The 26,494-nt window shown below is 38.8% G+C and overlaps 1 protein-coding gene across 2 annotated transcripts; it reads right to left on the bottom strand.

The window, feature by feature from the left end:
- Nucleotides 1-371: 371 nt before the first annotated feature.
- On the bottom strand, nt 372-26,494 carry taok1b (TAO kinase 1b). Of its 2 annotated transcripts, none has more exons than XM_089123422.1 (20): nt 26,025-26,494; nt 14,531-14,757; nt 14,351-14,422; nt 12,750-12,851; nt 12,595-12,640; nt 11,814-11,910; nt 11,222-11,335; nt 10,718-10,809; nt 10,532-10,625; nt 9,456-9,537; nt 9,164-9,331; nt 7,507-7,707; nt 7,262-7,399; nt 6,753-6,989; nt 5,717-5,845; nt 4,356-4,559; nt 4,031-4,270; nt 3,626-3,838; nt 3,311-3,493; nt 372-1,612 (listed from the first exon to the last, which is right to left on the bottom strand). In XM_089123422.1, the coding sequence occupies exons 2-20, from the start codon at nt 14,660-14,662 to the stop codon at nt 1,115-1,117; spliced, it is 3,042 nt and encodes a 1,013-aa protein (XP_088979548.1). In that variant the 5' UTR covers nt 14,663-14,757; nt 26,025-26,494; the 3' UTR covers nt 372-1,114. The 2 variants fall into 2 exon arrangements, with proteins under 2 accessions (XP_088979548.1, XP_039549973.1); XM_039694039.2 differs by lacking the exon at nt 26,025-26,494 and adding an exon at nt 24,921-25,061.

Below are 26,494 nucleotides of genomic sequence, written 5' to 3'. Positions count from 1 at the left end.
GCAAAAACATTCAGCGGTCTCAAAGCCTACCCAACCTAGACCTCCCCACCCTTAAAATCCACACAACACGCTCTTGTAAAACCCAGCCTGAGAAAGGGGAGGAGGGGGCACCCGGGGTCCAGGAGATCTGCTCGTGTATGGTTGTAGTGATCAACTAAGACTAGAAAGGGATGGTAAAGTGCTTTTCTGGGACGTTAAGAAGACAGGCTATTCTCCTTTTGCATAGTTGTTACCTTTGGCATCACTAAATCAAAAGACTAAAACGAACATTAATATACTTCCGACTACAGCTTACTTTTGTCACACCGGGATCCAGAAGTGAAGATCTACCTCGCCAACATGCTTTAATGCTTATGTACATTCACATAGCAAACCCTGTTATATTCAGTCCAAGACACCCTCACTTAAATGTAGTCATTTTGCACACCTACCTTATAACCACTGTATATCCCTTTGGCATATAGAAATGGACCAAACCGGTTACACAGAGTTTTCCAAACGCAAAATGGCATGGTAAAATCACGATAATCCAATAATACTCCTAGCAAAATCTTGGAATTTCACAGTATCTTTTCATAGTTAAAATTTGTTCTGGCACAAAATAGCATACGGTTTAACAACACATTAAAACATTAGTGCTTTATAAAAGAACACGCGAGACAAAAAAAATCAAGTGCAATGTAAAGCTTGATTCTTTCACATTCTGCTATCCAACCTATTCCCATCTCGTTTCCTTTTGGATTCACACGCATTCGACTCCCACTCTTCGGCCGAAACAACCCGCTAATAAGACCGTGATTAAAAACCCACTGCATACGACGCGCAGCATTCATTTATTCATTCTTACCATCACTAACACTCTCTAAAACGCACATCGCATCACTGCAAAAAATGACTTCTAGCTGAAGTTTGATAAAACGGGCCAGGATTATTCGGACGTTCTCTAACTAAAACTTACAGTGAATGCGTCTTGTGCTTGCCGTGTGTATAAAATCTGTATTCCGAGGAATGGGTGTTAAAAAAAGAAAGAAAATAAGACCACGGTGCCCCTTTATCCCGTCCCCTACGGCATTTTAGGCCAAGACAGGTGTTGTGGGAGAGCAGCGGGGGGATCTTACGTGTAGGACAGGTGCGAGCCATTGGAAATCTGAGAGGCGATGCTGGCACTCCTGCTCATCCCCTGCTCACTGCGGCCCCCGGAGGTGGCCCGCCGTACTGCCTGGGGACTGTTCCGTAGCCCACTGCTTCCCCCACTCGAGCGCTGACTGCCTCCAGACCCGTGGTGGCCCCAGGGAGGCGGCCCCCCTGAAGACAGGCCGTGACCCCAGGGCTGCTGGATGGAGCCGCCGTGGCTTGGGTGTTGGCCGTGCTGTTGCCCTCCCCAGTGTGACCCCTGAGAGCCTGCGCCGTGCTGAGAGCCCCAGCTACTCTGGGCCCCGGGAAAGCTGTGGCTGTGTCCGTCGGACGAAGCCAGGCTGGAGAGCACCATGTTGCTGAAGCCCAGGCGCATGCTTTCAGAGTCGAACGCCTCGATCTCCCGGGCCTGCTTCTCGAACAGACTGCGGATTCGTTCCGATCGCTCGTTCTGCAGGGCGACCATCTCCTCTTCGATCTGGCCAAAACCAAAATAGAATCAGGTAACGCTTCAATGATGACGTGAAATGTTCCCAGCTGCTACAGGGATAGTTAAAGCTGGAGTACACTGTACACTCACACTGTGAGTGTGCCCAAAGTCTATTCCCTATTGTGCAGATGTGGGGCAGTCAGAGTTGACAGATTGCACATGGAATTTCATAATTTTGTGCAGATTTTAGAACACGTTGTTTTTTAATTTGTCATGCATCTCCAAGGTTTTTGTGGTTGGAACCTCAGTCGGCAAGTGCACTCTTAGAAGAAAAGGTTCTATCAGCGCTACGTATTTGGAACCCCTAAAAGGTTCTGTACACTCTTAAAAAAAGGGTTCCTCTCGGTTCTATATAGAACCCTGGGGTTCCATACTTGGCCAATAGAACCTTTTAGCAAAAAAATGGTTCTATATAGAACCATTTTGGAGTTCCATATATGAAGCGGGGGATGGAAGCATTTCTGGTTCTAAATAGAACCATTTCTTCTAAGAGTGTGTATTACACCTAGAGTTCAAATTTGAAAAGTTACGTCTCAATTGTTGACCCTCATGTCATTCTAAAACTGCAACAAAAGTAGAATTTTTCTTTTATGTTCTAGAATCCATAGAACATAAAAATAAAACTTTTTTCAAACTTGCAGGTTCAACATCATTAAAGGAGTAGTTCACTTTTAAAAAACTTTTGCTGATAATTGACTCACCCCCATGTCAGCCAAGATGTCCATGTCTTTCTTCCTTCAGTCGAAAAGAAATTAAGGTTTTTGATGAAAACATTCCAGGATTTTCTCCATATAATAGACTTCAGTGGGAACCAAACGGTTCAAGGTCCAAAAGACAGTTTCAGTGCAAACTGTTCAAAGGGCTTTAAACGACACCAGACGATGAATAAGGGTCTTATCAAGCGAAACAACTGCTCTATTAATAAATAAATAAAGTTTAAGTTTTATAAGCTCAAATGCTCGCCTTGCTCTGTACTGAGATGCACGTTCGTGACTCTCTTGTTCGAACTCTTTCATCAAAATGAACGAATCTTTCTCCGAGTCAATTTGTTCGTTTCGTTCGTTGAATGACTTGGGAAAAGATTTGTTCATTTTGATAAATGAGTTCAAACAGGAGAGTCAAAAACATGCATCACAGAACAAAGCAAGGTGAGCATTTGAGCTTATAAAACTTAAACTTCGTTATTTATTTATTAAAAGAGTGATCGTTTCACTTGAAAAGACCCTTATTCGTCATCTGGAATCATTTAAAGTCCTTTGATCAGTTTTCAGTTTGCACTGAAACAGTCTTTTGGACCTTGAACCGTTTGGTTCCCAATGAAGTCCATTATATGGAGAAAAATCCTGGAATATTTTCATCAAAAACCTTAACTTCTTTTCCACTGAAGAAAGAAAGACATGGACATCTTGGATGACATGGGAGTGAGTAAATTATCAGGAAAAGTTTTTTTTTTTCAACAGTGAACTACTCCTTTAATGGCAAAATATAGTTAGTGAATTTGTCAAGAATTTAGGCTAAACACGTTCCTCAAAACCTTTTTTTTTTTTTTTTAATGTTCCGAACGTTCAAATTTTGAAAACAAACTTTCATTTTTAGGTGAACTGTACCTTTAATTCTTATTCCAGAACATCAGAAGCTCTCATCTGCAATTTCTGCAGTGTGTTGCTTGGATTTGTATCCATTTACCTTCTGTTCAAGAAGAGCCCTCCTCAGCGAAACCCTCTGCTCCAGCTCTTTTCTCTCACGATCGTGCTGCGAGTCCGTCTGCATTTTGATCTTGCTCTGATAGGCATTTAGCAACTCCAGCTCCTGCTGCAGCTGCATCTTTAGCACCTGACATTCGGCCTCCTGTGCCTCGTCCAATCGCAGCTGAGGAGCAAGAAGGGAGGTGGAGTTACATGTGGAATCGGTGTGTTATAGTATTTTTTTCGAAAAGATAACATTTTCGCCTCCTGGCTTTGCATGAAGATATACACATAGGAGTCGGACGGGAGGACTCACAGCTTGTGTGGAGAGCATGTCATTGATGGAATGGTCATACTGCTCAGCGAGGATGGCTAACTTCCGTGTCTGCTCCTCCTTCAGCCTCTTCAGCACAGCCTTATGGTCGGCCTTGGGTGTCGTTTCCAGGAGGTGGTTGCGCAGGGCTTTATACTGCCGTGTCTGGATCTTACACGTGTCCTGGAACTGCTTCTTGATCTGCATCTCTTTAGACTGATACGGATCAAAGAGGAGGAAAGGCTTACTTTTACTTTAATACACGCCTGCGGAATCCATGTGCGAAATTTGACTATATTCTGCTCACTTTATAACTCAAAATAGTCGAGAAAAACTGAAAAATATTTATTGAGTGTATATAGAGGTCTATGTTTGGATGAATATTGTGGTGGGGTGCTGGAGACGCACCTTAAGGCTCTTGGGCTGCTGCCGGACCTCCATGACGTGTTTGCGGCGCAGCTCTCGCTCTCTGCGTTTGTTGTACTCTAGCTGGTTGGTGAGCTCAGTCTGATGCTGCAAGCGGGTCAGCTCTGAACGCATCTTCTGGATGGTGCCCAGCTGCCTCACCTCCAGCTCCTGCATCGACTCGTGTTGGCGGAGCAGCATGGCGTGTTCCAGATCTTTCTGCGTCTGCCGCTTGTTAAGCTCCTGGATCGAGAAAACCTCTTGTCATTATATTTGATTTCTTTGGTTCTAATGGATAGATTTGACAGTTTGGTGAACGCAACATTACCTCCCGCACGAGGTCTTGCTCTACATTGTGTTTCGCAATGAGGATTCTGCGTTTAAAGCGGCGACATTCGAGCTCCAGGTACTGGCGCTGTCGACGGAGAAGGTTGGCTTCCTCTTCTGCCTGGTAGTGCTGAAAGTCCTCCTTCCGCTTCGACAGCCACTCCTGCTTCTCCTTCTTAGGGGTGGACTGGTTCTCATTCAGCTCCTAAACAGTGTGGGAAACATTAATGGGAGGTTGTTAAGCGGAAATACTTAATAAAAAGATTAAAAAATAGCTACTTATATTTATATAAATATGAAATTTATATTTGCAATCTACTTAGTAACAAGTCCTTCTCAACCTCTACTTTTCTATACTGAAAATTGTCAAATGGCTGAACAATAAAGAAACTTTACTTTTTAGTACACTGTAAAAAAATATTTTCAAGATTTATCACATTTTTTTCTTTTGTCAAATCAACTTAAATAATTTATTTAGTTGAGATAACTTATTATTTTGAGTTTCTGATGATTCAATTAATCTCCTTCATTGTATTAACTCACTTTTTCCAGTTCAATCAACTTAAAATTAAGGCAACCAGGTTACTTACTTTTTTAAGTTAAAACAACAATATTTTTTACAGTGTAGTGATCCTGAGAATTTTTTATTTTATTTTTTACTGAAACCAAAAATAAAGTTAATTTAACAATTAATCCATGAAATGTATTTAATAATCAACACTTATTTCAATGGCATAGAAGCGCTTTTAATTTCACTTTAATTGATTATTTATAATGTTTTTACTCAGATTTGTTGAAATTTAAACGGTGGCTATTATTCAAACATACATTAATGAAGACAATGTAATGATTCAAAATAACGAATATGTAATATAGCGCATATATTTAAAAAAATGTTCCTTAGACTTGTTTTCATACACAACATTTCATACATAATTGTTAACAAGCTGGTTTATTGACTTTTTCCGAGACTGAAAAACTGATTGAGCGATTACATGACATGACACATTCCAACATACCTTCTGATGTTCATTCATGTTTATTTTTTGTACTATACAGCAAAGTTTACCTGTTGTAGCTTATCCACGAAAAAGCCAGCCTAAGGAGAAGTACTAATTAAATGTCAATGTCTCAGCCAAAAACAAAACATTTTTTAGTTTGCTAAAATTTCAGTGCATCTCTAATTTTCAGCTGTGTTGACCATGCCCACTTTTCTGATTTTCACTTGTCTTGATTCATTTGCACTGTTCATGCAAAAAGACCTCATAATAGAGGTCAATCTAGGTGGAATTACACCAAGATGAAAAACACAATAGGTGGATTCATAGGTGGGCAAAAAGCCTTGCTTAAATATGCCTATACCTCTTTCAGTTGCTCCTTGCGTAGCTTGTACTCTCGTTTCTGTGACTCCAGGAAGCTACTAAGCTCTTTCTTCTGCTGGGCTTGAATGTGCTGTTGGAATTTCTTCTCATCATTGGCAAATGACTTGGTCTACAAGACAATTTTCATGTAAATGTAAAAAAATAAAAAATAAATTATTAATAGCTATGTGCACAGAGCTTTTATCATAATGAAGCAGAACCTCCCCTTGCAACAAAGTATGAAGTACATAATTCTCAAGAATGCCATTTTATGATGCAACATTAAGATTTGTCTTCACTGGAATTAAGGGGTTAGGGTCATCACATACTTTTGGCCAAGTTATGCATATGAAATATATTATTACTAGATTAAAAGAGTAGTTCAATTAAAAAAAAAAAAAAAAAAAAAAAAACTTTCTTCATTCGAAAAAGAAATTAAGGTTTTTGATGAAAACATTCCAGGATTTTCTCCATATAATGGACTTCGATGGGAACCAAACAGTTCAAGGTCCAAATGACGGTTTCAGTGCAGCCTCAAGGGGCTTTTAACGACACCAGATGATTAATAAGTGTCTTATCTAGCGAAAAGATCGGCCATTTCAAAAATGACTCGAAAAAAGATTTGTTCATATTGATGAACAGGAGAGTCACGAACGCGCATCACAGAGCAAGCAAGGCGAGCAACTGTGATTATAAAACTTAAACTTTTAAATTTATTTTTTAAATGAGCGATCGTTTCGCTAGATAAGACCCTTATTCATTGTCTGGTGTTGTTTAAAGCCCCTTGAAGCCGTCTTTTGGACTTTGAACCGTTTGGTTCCCACTGAAGTCCATTATATGGAGAAAATGCTGGAATGTTTTCATCAAAAACCTTAATTTTTTGACATGGAGGTGAGTAAATTATCAGCAAAAGTTTCTTTAAAAGTGAACTACTCCTTTAAGTAACTGTTTGGCATATGAGGAAGAGGGGAATTTCCGATTCCCGAGCAGTTTTCAGGTGGAATTTCCGTCATGTGACGCGTCTCATGTGCACTTACATCTTTCTCAATGGCTGCTTGGTTTTTCTTCACAAGTTTCTCTATCTCACTGGCAAAGCTGTTCCTCTGGGCCTCCAGCTCTTTGTCCAGTCTCAGCCTGTGTTCGTCCATCTCCGCTTTCAGTTTGTTCTCCAAGGCCATCAGGTGCTTCTGGTGCTGCCGTCTCATGCGCTTGTAACCGGACATCTGCTCCCTCAGCTCAGAGTCCTGCTCGTGTTCCTGCATCTGTCGTGTTACCTGAAAGAGGCAAGAGGAGGGACACGAGGAAATGAGGGGACAGTGAAGAGGAATAAAAAATGATCAAGCTACATTTAAGAAAAATGAAATGAACCTGAGACTGGAAGTGAACAATAAACTCTAGCGATGTCATTCATTTTACACTGTCTACACCGGAAGTGACCTATGCCTCAGTTTATCGATTATAATACGAGCGATTTAGTTTTGACAAATCCAATGTGGACACTAGGGTTGTGAAGCATTTCAGTACAGATCCGACATGACTGGCTTACCAGTGAGGCTGTGCGGATGGTGGCAAAGTGCTCAGGGTTGCGATGGTGTTTGCGCTGTGGGGGCTGTGCAGGTGGCGCCTGGGCTTCTGAGGGACGAGGATGTGTTTCAGGATTCTCAGGGTAAACCTCCTCCCTTTCCTAAGACACAAAAACAGGAAAATATATACTTACTGTTCACTTAGTATAAAGAATTTCTAATTACTGAAGGTTTCTCTGAAATTTTAAGAAGAGGTGTGTGAACGTACAGGCTTCAGATGTATGACCGAACTGTTAGACATTACAGTGTGGTCTTTCTCCAGATCAAGTTCGCTCTTGTCATCGGCAGCATCAGGAAGGCTGTTCACTGAGCTGCTCTGAGAGCTCGCACTGATCGACATGCTGGGAATGGACTGATTACTGCCCACACTGCTCACTGTGCCCGTGCGACCAGGATTGTGCTCCGACTCCTGAACACACACAAAAAACAACAACTTTATTTTAGTCAAAAAACATTGTGTTGGCTTAAAAGGACTGATATCATGACTGACAATTCTTGTAATTAAGTTTAAAAAAAAAATGTATTAAAGGATTAGTTCACTTTTGAAAAAACTTTTGCTGATAATTTACTCACCCCCATGTCATCCAAGATGTCCATGTCTGTCTTTCTTCAGTCGAAAAGAAATTAAGGTTTTTGATGAAAACATTCCAGGATTTTTCTCCACATAATGGACTTCAGTGGGAACCAATAACGATGAATAATACGATGAATAAGGGTCTTATCAAGCGAAACGATCGCTCGTTTTATAAATAAATAACAAAGTTTAAGTTTTATAAGCTCAAATGGTCGCCTTGCTCTGTTCTCTAATGCACTCTTGTTCGAACACGTTCATCAAAATGAACGAATCTTTTTCCGAGTCATTTGGTTCATTTGGCGAAAGAAACGAACGATTTTTAAAAAAAAATGAGCTATCGTTTCACTTGATAAGACCCTTATTCATCGTCTGGAATCGTTTAAAGCCCTTTGAACAGTTTGCACTGAAACTGTCTTTTGGACCTTGAACCGTTTGGTTCCCATTGAAGTCCATTATATGGAGAAAAATCCTGGAACGTTTCATTAAAAACCTTAATTTCTTTTCGACTGAAGAAAGAAAGGCATGGACATCTTGGATGACATGGGGGTGAGTAAGTTATCAGCAAAAGTTTTTTCAAAAGTGAACTAATCCTTTAAATAAACTGCATAAACTTCACAAGATTGTGTTAAACCAGATAGTATTCCCCAGGATTTGAGAATGACCCAAAGTTTATCCTGTGTTTGCAAAAGGTACACTATGACATTTTTTTTTTGTTAAAAATGAATTTAAATAACTAGTCAATACATCATCAATCCTTCTTCCAAAACGTGTTTTTTATTTTAGCCTGATTTACTGTGGGTAATTTCATAAGTGCATCACTCGCCCATCTCATCATATCCGTAAATAGAGAAAAGTTAGTCCCCCTACTTCTACACGCGTGTAAGCGGCATAGGTTAATTGTCACAACGTGCGAAAAAAGGTTGATGTGGAGCACTGAATGTCAAACCTCAGAGGATTCACCCCTTTAAAAACACCGAACAGAGGAGATTCGCTAGCAAAAAGAGAAAGCGACAGATCGCAATAAAACAAGAATCAACATTGGCTTGGCTTTTCGGACAGGCTGAGAGCTGAGGGATTAAATCTAAATTGGTTCTATCTATTAAGTCTAGTAGTGAATGTTTTATGAGCTGTAGGAAAACCATTTATTATATAGCTGAAGCACAACCAAAACAATGTTCTTCTGCAAAATGCAATTTTGTTTTTTTAACCACTAAAGGGCCAAAGTTACATAGTTTATAAATGAGCCAATCAATGTTAAAGCACTAGAACTTGGGATGGTTTGAGATCTGACCTCATCTCCCTCCTGGGTCTCAGTGGTCGGCCCATTGTGGGACTCTTGAAAGAGGATCTTCTTCATCTTCCGATACTGCAGGTTGTCCAGCTCTCGGACTGCATCTTTTGTCCGCAAAATTAAATCCATCAGAACAGATTCTGGCCTCTCTCGCAGGACGAATGCATGCTGTTGTATTTGCAAAGAGTGCAGAAAATAAGGCAGTTAACTAAGTATTTAAATGGATTATTAAGACTAACAAACAAAAAGGTTATTTAAAAGTCATGATAATAATTCAATGCAAAGTGAACACCTGCAACAGGTCCTCAGAGTGTGGTCGGTCTTGGGGGATTTTCTGAAGGCAAGAGTCAACAAAATTTCTAAAATAATCCGTCCTGAGGAAAGAGAATAACACAGCAGGTTAATCGACTCGCTAATGCAGAAATCGCTCGATATTTTTAAATAAAGTAAATTAAAACTGTTACTCATTTAAAGCGATCAAGTCTCTTCAGAAAATGTGGACTAAGCCGCTCAATTCATATGGATTAGTTTTACATTCTCTTTATAAACTTTTTGAAGTATAAAAGTGGTAGTTGCCTAGCTGTCAATGGAGAGTTTAGATTTTATAAAAAAAATCTCTTTATTTGTGTTTCAAAGATAAATGAAAGTCTTACATGTTTGGAACATAAGGGTAATTAATGATAGAATTTTCATTTTTGGGTGAACTAACCCTTTAAATCAGAAACTTAATTAAAAAATAAAATAAAAATATTTAAAAAAAAATAAATAATAATAATTCACCCCAATATTTAATTTACTACCTAGCCTTAATGTAATAAATAAATAAAATAAGATTAAACATGAATAAGAATAATGGTTTTGAACAAATAAATAAATCTACTAGTAGTAGATCTACTATATAAATGCTGTTGTTAGATTTATTTATTTCAATATATTTATTTATCATACCATAGCCAGTAGAACAAAAGGGAAATAATTTAAAGAAAAGAAAACAAATAATTTTCAAACTATATTATATGCATATTTGTAATATACAATTTTACACCGTATAAATTGGTTCTCTGGATATGAAACAATATTGCTGCCTTTTAAATTTTAGGATGTTGGTCTCATTTAAGAAAGATCATATTTGGGGTCTCTGTGGCATCTAAAAGCCCAACTATAGGTGACTAAAGACAACACTACAGTTTAATGTTTGAATTTATCATCACTAAATAAGAACTTGATTAAAATATATATATTTTTTTAAAAAGAGTAAATTGATATGAATAACTAATACATCCAACAGTACAGTAGTATGTTTTAGGAAGTGACTGATCATATTTGGGGGTCATCTAAAAGACTGAAGACATGTGTTAGAGGACTCACCATTCACTTGACTGCAGTGTGGGACTCTCATTCTGCGCTATATGGTATAAGGCACTCATCGCATTCATGTTAAACAGAGGAGGCTTCCTTTCAGCTACAGCAAAAGGGAGAGGCAAAAGTAAGCTCGACTTTTACACTGTGAAAGATGCACAATTCAATTTACGATGAGCAGCACTTCTTCGTCACCTAGTTCAATGCAGGTGATCCCAAGAGACCAGATGTCAACCTTTCCATCATACTGTCCCTCGTCCATGGCTAAAATCACTTCAGGGGCCATCCTGAGAGGAGACGGGTGTGTTAGTGACCAGACGATGTCAATGGAGTCATTATTATTATAGGAGTAGTTCGCTTTAAAAAAAAAAAAAAAAAAAAAACTTTTGCTGATAATTTATTCAACCCCATGTCATCCAAGATGACCATGTCATTCATTCTTCAGTCAAAATAATTTAGGTTTTTGATTAAAACGTTCCAGGATTTTGTCAACCAGATGACCTTGAACCGTTTGGTTCCCATTGAAGTCCATTATATGGAGAAAAATGCTGGAATGTTTTCATCAAAAACCTTAATTTGTTTTCAACTGAAGAAAGAAAGACATAGACATCACGGATGACAAGGGGGTGAATAAATTATCAGCAAGTTGTTTTTTTTTTTTAAGTGAACTACTCCTTTAAAGATCCTCAGTGTGCTCACCAATATGGTGTCCCTACAAAAGAGTTGGCTGGAGAGGCGATGGAGGCAGAGCCAAAATCTGCCAGTTTGACTTGTCCAGGCTCGGTCAGTAGGATGTTCCCAGCTTTGATATCCCTGAGTTAAGACGACAATATACACAAAATAAACAACGTTTTCTTTCTTACCCACAGTGTGAAGACTTCCCACATTTCAAAATCCAATCAACAAACCCTTGGATAGAAGTAAGTCCCTGTCCTACAGTTTTTTTTTCTTTTTCCATAATCAGTAATACTCGGATGTACCCCACAAAAAAAAAGATCCATGACTACTTATGTTTCATTGTAACTTTATTTGTGAGACCATAAGAACCATACATTTGGGAACCAGACTATAGTGATCTGTATGTTTATCGTCCCTTGCATTGAATTCAATGCAGACTTGCTAAAACAATTTAATTAGAGACTGCACTGTGTCACAACTGAATAAATGTGCAGGAAACCCTCTCAGAGTACTCCAACTAGGTTTCCTGTCTTCAGAGCAAGAATGCAAAATCTATTAGCGGAACCAATGTCATGAAACTCATTTGGAAAAAGAAAAAGAAAAACCCACAGACCTGTGAATCATGTTATGGGAATGAAGGTATGCAAGGCCCTGCAAAGCACCATGTGTAATTGCTGCAATCTCAATTTCCTGAAGGGGCTTCTTGTGAACTAAAAAAAAAAGTAAAGTTGCATGTTAATCAAAGTGACAATGATTTACATTACATTAATGCATTTGACAGACCTTTTATCCAAAGTGATGTACACTGCAAGATATACAGTAAATTTTGTCAGTTTATGCATTAACTATTATTATTATTAGGCCTACTTGAAGTATGCTCTGAGAAATAGTAATATATTTCTGTTACATTTTTTCAAGTTAAACAAAACTTTTATTTTGATAGGTTGTCATGAAGACTCTTCAGATACAATGTGATTTGCGCTGCGTGCGCTATGCCAGAGCAAAATAGGCAGAGACGCTAAAATTACTACTTACGCATTTTTTTTTTATAAGACTTACCATGTTGTCATGGTTTCTACGGCACCCAAAGCGGAAGCCGAGGATGACGGCATTGAGGAGGTACGTTACACTGGTTAAAATTGCATATTTCTCTGGATTTAAACGTTGTTTGTACGTTTGTGATGTACATTATAATGTTAGTACACAAGTGAATAAAATACATGACACTTTGCAAGTGCTTTTGGATATTTGAATGCAAAAAATCTTATATACGGTATGTGCCTTTAAAGCTTTGATTTGATCATAACTCATTTTTGAAGAAATAAACAAAAATAAATAAACACCCATATTTTGGATGAAATACTGATCATGCTTCCACATGTTTGGCATCTCACCTTCAAGGAGGTCCGAGGCTGAGCCCAAACAGTACTCCATGGCAAGCTGAAAAGGGATGAGACAATGAATAGTGTGCTTATGCACTCATTAACATGTCATCCCAAAGAGTGATAGTGAGAATGAGTGATTCAGAAGAGCAAAAGAAAGATCTTACCCATGCTGTGTGTTCCCGCAAGTAGCATCCTTTATACTCTATGCTGTTTGGGTGTTGTATTCTCTGGAGGAACTTGACTTCCTTAATGATATCCTGCCATTTCTAAGTAAAGAGAAGAAAGCATCAAGTCAAACGGCCTTCTTTCAAATTGGCCGGAAAAGCATACAGCGTATTCCCGTTTTCCACTGGATCACTGTATCCACTACTGACAAGAGCAGACTGGACGTATCGATTTACTAGTACAGGTCCTGAAAAAGAAAGTCAGTCCTAAAAGCTTCTGAAGGATTCCTTGCAGAGATTATGTGTAATCCGATTACTGCTAATCTGAAATTACAAAGGAAATGCTGCCACCAGCTAAAGTATGAATGGCATTGGTGCTTCACTTCAATCTGAGGTGTTACAGGAGATTTAATTTGACTTCAGCAATTGACTTTAATTTGCTCGTATGATACTGAGCCAAGTCATAGTTGTTTGCGAGTATGAAACAAAGAGACTGAAATATATATTAGTTTGGAATGATAATAAAAAGATTGCATGTTTTTCATACAATTGTCTTTCACCAAGGCAGCATTTGATCAGATACTGTGAAATATCATTACAATTTAAAATAGCTTTTTTTTTCTATTTTAATACGTTTTAAATTGTAATTTATTTCAGTGACAACCACAATTCAAGTCACAAGATCCGTAAGAAATCATTGTAATGCTGATATGGTGGTCAAGTTATTAATAATTGAGTACAATTCATACTTGTTATTATCAATGCTGAAAACAGTTTTTGCTGGTTAATATTTTTTGTGAAAAACATGCTTTTCTGAATCTAAATATATTTGAAATGAAAATATTTTGAATCTGTGTATATTTCATTCAGTCGTTTTTTTGATTTAATATTGAAAGCAGAAAAATTAGAAAACCGTTCCTTTTTCGTATTTTCATTTTTTCCATGAAACGAAAAACAAGACTTCAGCTTGATTTTTCGTTTTTCGTTCTGAGGTAGAAAAATGATTAAACAGCTTGAATATTCAATTTCTACACGCGGCGGGAATGAAACGCCCCTTTCCTCTGATTTGTCAGCCGAAGATCAAACTGTGTCGTCATCAGTTCATACTCAGTTCACACAGCAGAATAAGAGTCCTCCATTTCCTTTTGATCAAATAAAAGTTTGATTTATTTCTTTGCTTTTTTATATCCTACTTGCCCTAATCTCTTGAATGGTATGGTTTCCACAAAAACGTTAAGCAGAAAAAACTGTTTTTAACATTGATAATAATAATAAACGTTTCTTGAGCACCAAATCAGCATATTCGAATGATTTTTGAAGGATCACGTGACTCTAAAGACTTCAAAAATTCAGCTTTGCATCACAGGAATAAATGACATTTTATATTAAATAGAAAAAAAATATTTTCAATAGTAATATAACTGTATTTTTCCATCAAATAAATGGTGAGCATCAAAAGCTTCTTTCAAAAACATGAAAAACGTCTTGGAAGTGTAATGCACTAATTTCCATCACTGTGCGCACCCTCAAAAGGAAAAGCTGAATCCACAACCAAACTGTTGCATGACTATGCAACGACTCTGGAATGTAGTAAAACTGACCTCATTAGACTGTTTCCCACTGTAGGACATCTTCTTGATGGCCACCACCTCTGAAGTCCGCACATCCCGTGCCTGAGCGAGATACACATCTGATATTTCACAACTTAATCTCCCCAACATTTCATAATGTACTGTAGTGTGCATTAACATGCCAAATCCTATTGAATAGATAAAACATACAAAGTAGACCGCGCCAAAACTGCCATGACCGATCTCACGGAGGTCTGTGAAGAGCTTCTCGGGGTCCTCCTTGAAGAAGAGATCTGAGATCTCGGGGTCCTTCAGACTCCCTGCCCTGCTGGTGGAGGGCATGCTGCGAGCCGGGGCCGCGCTCGCAGGGGACTATCTGGCCGCCAGGCCCCGCTGGTTACTCATCTGCCAGAGGGAGGCAGTGTACGCATAGAGACCTGCAGGTAAACAAATATAAATCAACATATGTAATAAGAGTTCACACTATTTTAGGCAAAATAAAAAACAATCATAATAAAACCATTCAGCGTTTTAATCAAATTCTTCATTTCTTTTTAGTTGTATCCTGTTGAATCACACCCAAAATAGAAGACCGGGTGTCTAACACCCCATCGTTTTTTACAGAATCTATTTAATTGCTTTATATAACAAACAGATTTTAATTTAGATTTATATTCACATATAAACAGGGTTCCTACACATTTTCCATTTTAAAATTCCTTACTCTTCCAGACCATTTTTCAAATAAATGGTTCACACAGATTATTTTCGATGAATAGTACAGTCATCTGTATATATAAATTGAATACTCTCTCTGTTTTTCATTGGTTCTCGAAGTGATGAGATGCTTGCACGATGAGAAGAAAACTATAAAGCTTTATATCATATTCATAATAGACCCTTATTCATCGTCTGGTGTCGTTTAAAGCCCTTTGAAGCACTGATAATCTCATTTGGACCTTGAACCGTTTGGTTCCCAATGAAGTCCATTATATGGAGAAAATCCAGGAATGTTTTCATCAAAAACCTTAATTTCTTTTCAACTGAAGAAAGAAAGACGTGGACATCTTGGATGTCATGGGGGTGAGTAAATTATCAGCAAAAGTGTTTTTAAAAGTGAACTACACCTTTATATATTTTAGCCACAAATTTCCTTGGAAAGAAAGAAATGTCCATCAATGGCGGGAAGCGTCATCTTAGAAATGACAGAAATTTCCGTCAATGGTGGGGAAAGAGATAATGTCATGTCATATGACATGTGTATTTACTTTCGTACACTCGTACAAAAGCGGTCACTTGGGCAGTACCTTTTCAAAAGGTACACTTTTAATAGCAAAAAGGTGCATATTTATAACTCAAAGTTACATTTCAATAACTGTCCTAACGTGTACTAATACCTAAAAGTAACAAAAGTGTACTTTTTGGAAAGGTACTGCCCCAGGGACAGCTTTTGTAACCTTGTAAGCTTTTCACACTTGAAATATCTTTATACACCTTTTCACACAGCTCATACTACACCCGGGGTTAACAGTTAATCCCATGTATTCATAAATTGCCAGTTCACACTGCACATTCCTAAACCCTGGGTTAAAGTCCTTATTTGCATTTGCTCAGTGGTACTCACTGGACAAATGCAGCATGTGATCCGTTTACATAAAGGCTCTAGCATTGCGTGTCCTAATTACACATTGCAGACCGTAATATCAAGTTTTTTCTGAGTGAACTTTTCGAACTATAAAAGGTAAGAACGATGGTCTCTTCTTCACTGTGTCATCTTTTTATTGTTCTTTTGCGCATGCGGGTCAGTCCAGGACAATGATCTGTTCACACTGGAATCTGCGTGAACAGTAATACAAAAATCAGATCTGAGCAATAAATCAGAAATGAGCACTAAGGCTTGCAGCGTGAACGTGGCCTAAATGGAGGCAGGTGCGTCAGAGATGAGGAAGCGCAGCTGGTGTCCACGTATCGATACTGTGGAAAATGAATATCAGAACCGTTTCAAATATTTCATGATTGATACATTTTGGAAAATCTATATTTTTGACAACACTAGATACCTGCACAGATCTTTATTTTCCTTTTACAAATCTGTAGGTTGAGCAGCAAATACAAGATAAGCCAGTTGAGCTTCTGTGGATTTGTTAAATAGGAACAACAAGACCATGAGGCCACAGTACCGGTCTTATCTTCAGATACTAATTCCAAACAATGACCTGTGACCTGACCTTTGTTTACAGGCCTTTGTATACAGTAATGACGATAGCCGGCGTGCTCCCAGCTTTCACATTGACCTGCTCTGCTGCATTCTTATCATCTCTGTCTTCAGGCTCATACAGGTTTAGAGGGATTTGAAGCTATGTGTTGAATAACAGTCAAACTCTGTGCATATTCATCAACCATTAGAGTTGATTAACTTGATAAATGAAAGACCAATTGTGGGTATGTTATTTCCATTGACTTGCGAGCCGAAGCGATGACATAACTGACTACATTCCAACATAACACTTTGTTTATGAGTCTTTATGCCATGACTTGCTGCTTTTTATGCAACCATCAGACATAAAACTCAGTACTGAATTTATCAATAAATTGGCTAGAGTAGCTGCCTAGCATGTCATATCACTGCAAATCATATTTCTACTTAAAGGCGCTTTGTTAAAGGGTTAGTTCACCCAAAAATGAAAATTCTGTCAGTATTTACTCACCCTCATGTTGTTCCAACCCCGTAAGACCTTCGTTCATCTTCGGAACACAAATTCAGATATTTAAGATATTAAGATCGCTCCTGCATACAGTCCATAGGCTTCTTGAGGTACTGGCTCTTGCTGTCCTCGAAAAGTCATTAAAGACATCGTTAAAATAGTCCAAGTGACTACAGGGGCTCAATCTTAAGTTTATCAAACGACGAGAACACTTTTGTGCGCAAAAAAACAACAAAAATAACGACTTTATTTCAACTATTCGTTTATTTCTCCCTCTGCGCGAGTCAGGTTACTAGTTTAATAGCATAAGCTTCTGTTATTGTACGTCACACGCATCACACACACATGACCAGCGTCGGCCAATAGTGAGCCTACGTGTAACGTAGCTCTACGCAATCACACTACGTTAACTGACTTACAGGCTCATGGAGAAGGAAGTGAATAGTTGAAATAAAGTCGTTATTTTTGTTGTTTTTTTGCGCACAAAAGTGTTCTCGTCGTTTGATAAACTTAAGATTGAGCCCCTGTAGTCACTTGGACTATTTTAACGATGTCTTTAATGACTTTTCGGGGACAGCAAGAGCCAGTCCCTCAAGAAGCCTACGGACTGTATGCAGGAGTGATCTTATTATCTTAAATATCTTAATTTGTGTTCCGAAGATGAACGAAGGTCTTACGGGGTTGGAACAACATGAGGGCGAGTAAATACTGACAGAATTTTCATTTTTGGGTGAAATAACCCTTTAATTATGAAGAGAATATGTTTTTTTGCGTCAGTTGTCGTCAAGTTATACTCCTGAAAAATTGTCAAGTGCAGAACCTTTTATTTTGGCTGGAAATGTGTGGAAAGGGCACAAGCTGGGCAAGATACCTCTTATGTAGTTGCTCAAAGCTAACATATTCCAAAAAGTCCATTGTGCGGTCAGTTAAGACCACTGGCTTTTTCACTATCTTTTATCACTCCTGCAGTGACTGCATTAGTCAGAGCATCTGTGGGTAAACAACAGATTTAGCCCTTCAAAAAGTATTCCTTAGACATGTGATAACAGAGAAGGGAAGCTCGAGTCACAAGACTACTAAATGCTTAATGCTCTGACAGGTTGGGATTTATTATCTTTCTTCTTTAGAGATGTGCATTTGTAGTTTTTTTTTGAAGACGGTATTAGAAGCAATTCCTAGAGAACTCGTTTTATAATGCCAATTCGCTGCTTTTATGATTAACCACTGCATATACTGCAGCTTCTTGCACACTACACAGTGCTGAAGTTACATGTAGCTCAACCTGAGGCTGATCGATTATGGCAAATGAGCAACATCCATGAAGATGCAGCACTTGCGCAATGGGGAAAGAGGCAGTTCTGTCAACTGGCCCGGTTGTCTTTCACGCTGGACCCGGGCAAATTCTATAAGAAGAAAGGAACTAGTAATTACAAAATAATTGGGCATATAAGTACAATAGAACGAGCATGCACCTTGAAGTACTTTTTAGAGTACCGTCAGTGAGAGACGGGACATATATATGTTGGGCGGGGGGCTCGTTTTGTGTCTTAGGCCATCAATGTGGCCTTTGGTTCTTTGGTTCAATGCTTTTGGTTCTTTTCAGTCTCATCTTAAAAAATGGTTACTGACAAATCAGCACTGTCAACATTAGTATTGTATTCTTGATAATAGACTTATTTGTACCAATTGCTCTTGGCTTTGTCCCTCTCTTGTGTAGCAATCTTTCTCTTTCTCTCTCTCATGTTTTTTTTTGTTTTTTTTTTTGTTTTAGATAATAATTTATATGTTTATTTTACTTTATCTTGGGGTTTTTTTTTTTTTTTTGTATATGTGTGATGCTCTGTCTCTGTTTTTAGGGTGACTGTGTAACATTCTGTCAAGGGTCTACGGATGAAAAATAGCCTTTTGGGCTAATTCTGGCACGTTTACACTTGTTTATTAATGTGCATTGACCCTGTAAATAAATAAATAAATAAATAAATGTGTCCTTACATTTACGAGTCATTAAATCATGTTTAATTTGGACTTCTCTGTGCATGCTCTTTGAGGTGGTGACCATAGACCTGCATTATCTGCGTTCATGACATCAAGGCTAGATTATTGTAATGCTCTACTGGGAGGTTGCCCTGCACGCTTAATAAACAAAACTTCAGCTGGTCCAAAACGCAGCCTCTCGAGTTCTTACCAGAACCAGGAAGTCTGACCATATTAGCCCGGTTCTGTCAACCCTGCATTGGCTGCGGTTGACAGCTATTAAAGTCCCTGTAAAGGCAATTCTACAAAAAAGTTCTAAACACATTATAAATGTTACATATGTATTGCTAAAACAAATTAAAAAGACTGTGAACTGTGAAGTACTGAAGTTTTTCACCATTGCAATTTTACGGATTGTTTGGGCGGGGCTAAAACAGGGCTCGATGACGCAACTGGAGCCCATGAGCTCCTGGACACACCCCTATCTGATGACGCACAGAGTCTGATGTCTCCCCTTACACATAATAACACTCGCCGAGCACATTCCCATTCACCTTCACTGTTTAATCGCGAGTGACTGTCAGTACTATAAGTTAATGCAGCTGAGCCTACAGTTTTCTAGCTAGCGATGCCTTCAACACAGAAATGCATAGGCTACTACCTGAATGCAATCATGTACGAAACAGATAGGTATCTTTATTTAAATTCCCTAAAAACGATCACATCAAGAAGAGGTTTTTAGAGAGCTAACCTTGATGAAGAGCTGAGGATCACCGCGAACACCCGCCTCTGTAGAGATCATTTTACACGGGATAGTTTTATAAACTTTCCTCAGAGACAACTGGGATTCACTGATAACCCGCTGTTAGTGGTGAACGGGGCTGAAACGACTATCTCCCGCCTCAGTGTTCATCCTCCCGTCGCGAAAGCAGTATCAGCTAATATCACCGCCAACAGCTTTCCCGCGAGTGGGCGTGGTATCCACGCAGCTAGCGGACACGCCCCCAGCGTTTGAGAACAGAGATAACTGCTCATTTTTTCATGATATTGATAGCTTATTTTATGTACTTGCCGGCTTTTTTATCATTCAAATTTGGCTGGGTGGCTAATAACACATTTTTCTGTGGTGTGACAAACTCAGAACACATACTTAATTTTGACTTTACAGGGACTTTAAACATTGTATAAATTTTAAAATATTGCTGATTACTTATAAAGCACTAAATGGTTTAGCTCCGCAGTACTAGAGTGAGCTCTTAACGCATTATAGTCCTTCATGTCTATTGCGATCTCAAAACTCCGGCCAGTTGATAATACCTAGAATATCAAAATTGACTGCTGATGGTTGATCCTTTTCCTATTAAGCACCAAAACTCTGGAACAATCTTCCTTACATTGTCCGGGAAGCAGACACAATCAGTTCAAATCTAGACTAAAAACACATCTCTTTGGCCTAGCATACACATAACACACTATAGACTTCCTAAATTCAAATTAGGCTGCATAGTTTAGATCAGCCAGAACCGGGAACACGTCCCATAAATCCTGATGTACATCAAAAGAAGGATGGCGTCTACGGTAATATCAGTTTCTCTGTTTATCCAGAGAAAAACCTTAAATAAAAAAACCCTGTTTATCTGTTTATCCCACGTCGATCGATGAAACTGAAAATCAATTACGGTTAATCACACAGCCCTAGTTCAACCTATGAAAAAATGTCTCTAGATCTAGATTTTATTTCATTTCACTGCCCTGGATCTCAAGTTTTAAATGCAAACTGTTTCTGTGAGAATGCCCATTGTTGTGGTTGCCCATACAACAGTCGTCACCACGATGCCAGGGGCGTTGCTACAGCTTCTAAGGTTTTCTAAAGCCCTTTTCAGAAAATACACGGATAAAGTGACCCAGGATTTTACCCGCGTTCGTTTGATTTTGGTTCAGTCACACTGCCCAGCCCGTTCTCATCCCAAAATACATAAATCTCTCATCTCAGGGGAATATGAGGGTGGAAAGCACGGTAATTCAAAAATACTACAGGTTTTCTACTAATACAAAGCTTAATGCTTAATCCCAAAGTATCTCTTTAACCTTCTATCTACATTAAGGTAGGAGAAAGTGATGGCTGACAGCAAAAACAGTCAATATTTCACATAAATTCCAAGCTTTTCATGTACAGTAATGGCTTTTTTGAAATCAGACAAACAAGCCCCACAGGGCAAAATCTTGCCTCACAAGGCTGAGTAAGCCTAACTAAAGTTGACTTCATTGATTAATTCGGTTCATTAAAAGAAAATACCTTCATAAATATCAAACACCATCAGCCTATTCCACAGATAACTGAGGAAAAAAAATGCTGAATTACTCTTTACTGATGCTCCTCTGGGACCAAAGAGAAAACAGCTCAGCATTCATACAAGGCTGTAGGGAATATTGTTACGCACCAGAGAATATTTCTAATGTACATTCACACTGTCATTTGCAATGCAACTTTCTAAATCTGCAGTGCTTACATTATAATTATAGGCTTCACTTTTTACAGATAATGTCTTTAACAACTGTACTTCAGCGTTGGATCATATGGAGAATTTCAGACAAGATCTAAATGGAAGTGAAAATGATTATAACTAAACATGGTCAAGATCAGCAGGACAAATGATATTGCATGTCATGCTGGGGTGGCAGTACATAAGTAAAGCTGAGCAGTTAACTAGAAAAATATGCCGCTTTTTAACCGAGGCCTGGGTCTTTGTTGTGCTGCAGGCTTGTACATGACAGAACAGAAGCTCAGCAAGAAAAGTCTGCGACACAGACTAGTAACTCCAGGAATTTGGCCATGATGATCTCAGGTTAATTTCTGTGGGAATTCCCTTTAACAAGCTTTAACTGTTTGGATTTGCCAGGTCTTAACCTCTGCAAGGAACTCACACCACCGTTAAATCGCCATCACATAACGTGCTGTTCATTTCTCAACGACACAGTCAGAAGAAGTCAGACAGAGAAAAGCTTTCACAACACCTTTCCGGCTGATTTTTTTAAAACCACTGAAAATAGATTTATTTGGAGCATGTCATTTACTCTGAGGTCACGCTTCTGCTGAATGATTGCAACCATACTGACATTCTTCCAGACAGCACAAACAGGAAACGCATAGATTAAAAACTTCAATAGTCGAAAAGAGATTATCCATCACATTTAGCCTATACCTGGAGTTACCAAAGACAGTAAAATTACACAGTGACCCCATTGATTTCAACAGAAAAAAGCTGTGCGCAGACTCAAACTGAGCCCGTCACGTGAGCAACCTGTATGTCTTCTTGTAACTGTGCCGAGTGAAATCTGAATAATTTCCTTCCGAATCTCAAAGAGACGGAGAGAGTGAGTATTAGCGGTCCATGAGCTAGCAGCAGGATCAACTTTATTAATCTCTATGGGCTTCTACCTTGACGTTATGCCTCCACGTCCCCCCGATAGCCTGCGAGCTTCTCCTCCTGTCTATACGGCCATTTCTCTACTGTTCGACAGAGAGTCGATTCGTTATGACGCAATCGTTAGCCTATTTTTAAAAAAACTGCTTCTACGGGGCCAGAACGCAAGATACGAGGAAATACACTGATTTCGCGCAGCCACCATTTTGAAATCGAAAGCAAGGCACCGGGAGGTAAACCTACAGCATTTACTCTTTTATGAATTAGCAATTAATAAACTACTAATGAATGATAAACTACTTCTTCACTGCTGATTCCTGGTGGTTTAGAGGAGAGTTACTCCGAGTCGCCCCCTGTCGTTTCACAGAATAGCACAACCGCGAGCGCGTCAAGTATAAACGCATCGTCCGTTTGGAGAGGTGCGCGCGCAGTCAGCGGTTGCGTCGAGTATACACACAAGGCTTAACTAAATTTAGAAAAGTGAAATCATAATAAAAGTGAAAAGAAAGCGTGCATTCATAAGCAATTCCAGCACCACGTATATTGATAGCAGCTCTCTGTAATGTCCACGAATAACAGGCCTATACACAGAGTACGCGTATTGCAAATTCAAAAGCAAAAGCAAGCACCTGTTCAAAATAACCCCCTCCCCCTGGTGTTATCGGTTAATACTGGTGATGTCACAAGTTTATATGCAGGAGTGATTTCTTCACTGTGACATCCCTATTCGCTAGTCCATGTTCGGCTACGTCTCAGAACAATAAAAAGAGAATGAAGCATTAAAGAGAAAAGCAATGAAATCCAGCACAATAGCCTAAATGTATTTTTTCTCAATGACTGTGTTTTCGTAACTAAGCCAAATTTAAACTAAATTTTTTATTAATTGTGCAGACCTAGAATAGCAGTTTGGTGACCACAGCTGTCAAGATCCTAGATCTAACTTCATAAAACTTGTGCAGTACATTCTTGGCTTTCTGAAGCTATACAATAGCTTTGCTCAAGCTATTTGAGCTATTTGAGCTAAAGTTTCCCTCTGTGATTAGATTAAATGTGGCGTCAACAAGTTTGACAGCTATGGTCATAGCGAACACAGAGTTAGCATTCTCCTGATGCCCTCGTCACATTAATACATCTATATGGTCAGATAGTGTCAAAATCCCTGCAGTCGTTTATCAGATAAAGGAAAGGTTGCCTCTCTTAACTGGTAATGTCATAATGAAGCGATTTACACGAGTCAAAACGATACCAGACAACATCAGACGTGTTCTTTCCAGCTTGTTTGTGCAAAACAGCATGACTGTTCTTCACTGGAAGCCTCCTGAATTGATCAAGATCTCTACTGTTAAAACTGTTCACATGACAGAAGGTTCCTCCTTCCTGGTGCAGGTATCCAGTTTGATTCTCTAAAGGTGACATTCTCACACACTCATCAAGTTCCCATCTGCTAGGCTAGATAAATGCATGCGTCACTAAACTTCAATGGCATTTCAGAATAGCCTATGTGGGACAGAAATATGCTGTGCATGTCGGATATGGATGCTTATGTACATTAAAAGCAAAATGGTAAGATAAAGTTAATCAAATCATAGCAAGGTCATGATCTCTAATAAATGACCGTCATGCTACAACTCCCAGAAATGTTAGAAACTGTACTACAAAAATAGGCTAGTAGCATTAAACAGGCCTAACTTAACATGTTGTTAAAAATGTGCAATTATGAGTGGCTATTTATCTCAGATATTTTAGCCAAAGTAATGTGACTTTGTGATAAGTCACAAAGTAATGTGACTAATGTGAGGAATAAAGCACATTATTAAGATAACACAACAATGAGAAAGGCCAAGTGAACGAGGAACAATCAATATTTGCAATCAAGGCTGAAGAAGAAAAAAAGAGAACTGATAAAGAGGAATAATTCAAACAAAAATTGATTTATAATATGGATATTCTAGAGAAGTAATTGCTGTTGCTTACTCTATAACTACATGGTAGGAGAACCTATTAAAATATTTATTGAACATATCATTATTGATCATTAAAATGCATCCTACAGTAGGTTGAAAATACGTGCCTGAATGCATTTAGCATTAGCAACACTTTACACCACTATTATAGCCTATTAAAAAAAGCAAGATGTGGTTCATAAAAGTATTATACAAAAAATAAAAAAATGACTTGGTCTAGAAAATCAAATACGTAACAATTGCTCCCCCCATGAACATGAATATGCCACCTCACCACAAAGGTAAACAATGACAAAACAAATGTGTCCCCAAAAATGCAAGACAATCACATCCTTGAAAACGCACTAAGAATTCAATACACAGCAAGCAGTTACAGCACATTTGAAAGGCTTGCAACCAGACACAAAAGCAAGCGCAATATAAACAAATACGCATCATTCAGACACTATGTGATATGCATTTAGAGATGTTTTAACATGCAAATGGTCGCTAAACTCCACATAAGCATATCGAATATCGCGAATATACAAACCGATAGATCCACATTGACAAAGAATGGGGTTGAAGGGGAAGCGCAGACTCGGCGATCAATATTCAGGCTGAGCTCTGAGACGATGCTGTTTGAAAGTGGTCTATTAAATGGCAGTGACTACGCTGATAGGTGAACTGTATTGTCCTAAGGCCAGGTGACTATCATGAATGACGCTTTAAATAGGTATGGAGAAGAGTACACGAGCTGCTGGCCAGTCCAGCGTGTGTTACGCAATGTCAACACTGTGAAAAGAGGAATGCGGCGCGCGCGGCGCTGAATGCGGATCACAACAAGCCAGGGAATACCCAGCTCGATAAACCAGCACTTTAATTAACTGATTACTTGTCATAACAGAGGCATCATTTATATAATGAGGAAGTGGCGAAACAGCAAATTAAACTACAAGCCCCTAAAAGGCTTGTTTTATTTAGTTATCAAAGCCTGCTGTTGGAAACAGTGCAGTGAAACTGGGAGGGAGTGTCATTGCAATAATATGCGACACTGGACATTGTCTTGTAAACAATGTGGTGAACTGATACTTGAAAAAATAAGTAAAAATCCGAATACTAATTTAAAAAAAATGTATATGTCATGGGAATAAAAACATCATGATTTTCCTCATCTAACGTATTGGTTTAATCCTTAATCCTTCAAAGAAGGACACAAGTTTGCCAAGTTCAAATGTTAGTTAGCTAAACACAAATTGAGCAGCCCATTCGACATTGAGTTTAATGAATGCCAAAGTAGTTTAATCAAAATAAATCAAGTTTGTTAAACCTGCATGCTGGCACAAATTAAGCTGCCGTTCCCTAACCAGCAACAAAACTCTAGCGCTAACATTAGTGACACTGGCTATTTTAGAGAAAAGGGTAACGTTATATTTTCAGTTTGGCTGTTTTACATGATTAAACAACGTGAAAAAGTTGTAGACCAGAACCCAACGTAGCCATATTAGCCACATATTAGCTGAGCAGTTCGTGAATGTTAACTTAGCCAACTTCATACGACGACAAAATAACGACACAACCGCAACGAGACATCTGTAAGGGCCTGACAAGAATAGATAAACGGTTCGTTTGAGGGTGTAACGTTAGTTGAACTCACCCGTCGAACAGGCCAGGTTTGATTGGACTCCAGGAGAAATCCTCAGCGTGCTAATGTGGCTAACTTAGCCCACACCAGCAATCCTGGGAGGAACAGTTAGTGAGAAATCAGGAGAAACGTGTAAACAAAATCTCCCCTTGTTTATTCCTTTTGGACCTTCGACAGCTCGTATAGTTGAAAAGAGTCGGTTTATTTACAGTATCCAGGCCGTCCGGGCTGACAGTGTCGAAGGTGATGACTCACAGGGAATATAAACTAACGTTAAATCAGCTGTGGCCAGTTTACAGCTAACTCTCCACTCCCAGTCAGTCACTTCCAAAAAAATGGCGGCGGGTAGTGTTCACCTCCTTCCCTACGTGGAAAACATGGGAGAAATGCTGTGGGTAGCTCTTTAAACAGCACCACGGGCACTCTCTGTATCCACCCAAGATATGACAGCACTTCAATGTCGCCTCGGCCGTAAAAGTTAT

Source organism: Pimephales promelas, chromosome 19 (assembly GCF_988280905.1).
Source record: "Pimephales promelas chromosome 19, fPimPro1.hap1.1, whole genome shotgun sequence".
Lineage (NCBI taxonomy): Eukaryota > Metazoa > Chordata > Actinopteri > Cypriniformes > Leuciscidae > Pimephales > Pimephales promelas.
The sequence above is the reverse complement of the archived record's forward strand: the minus strand, read 5'-3'. Positions and strand labels throughout refer to the sequence as shown.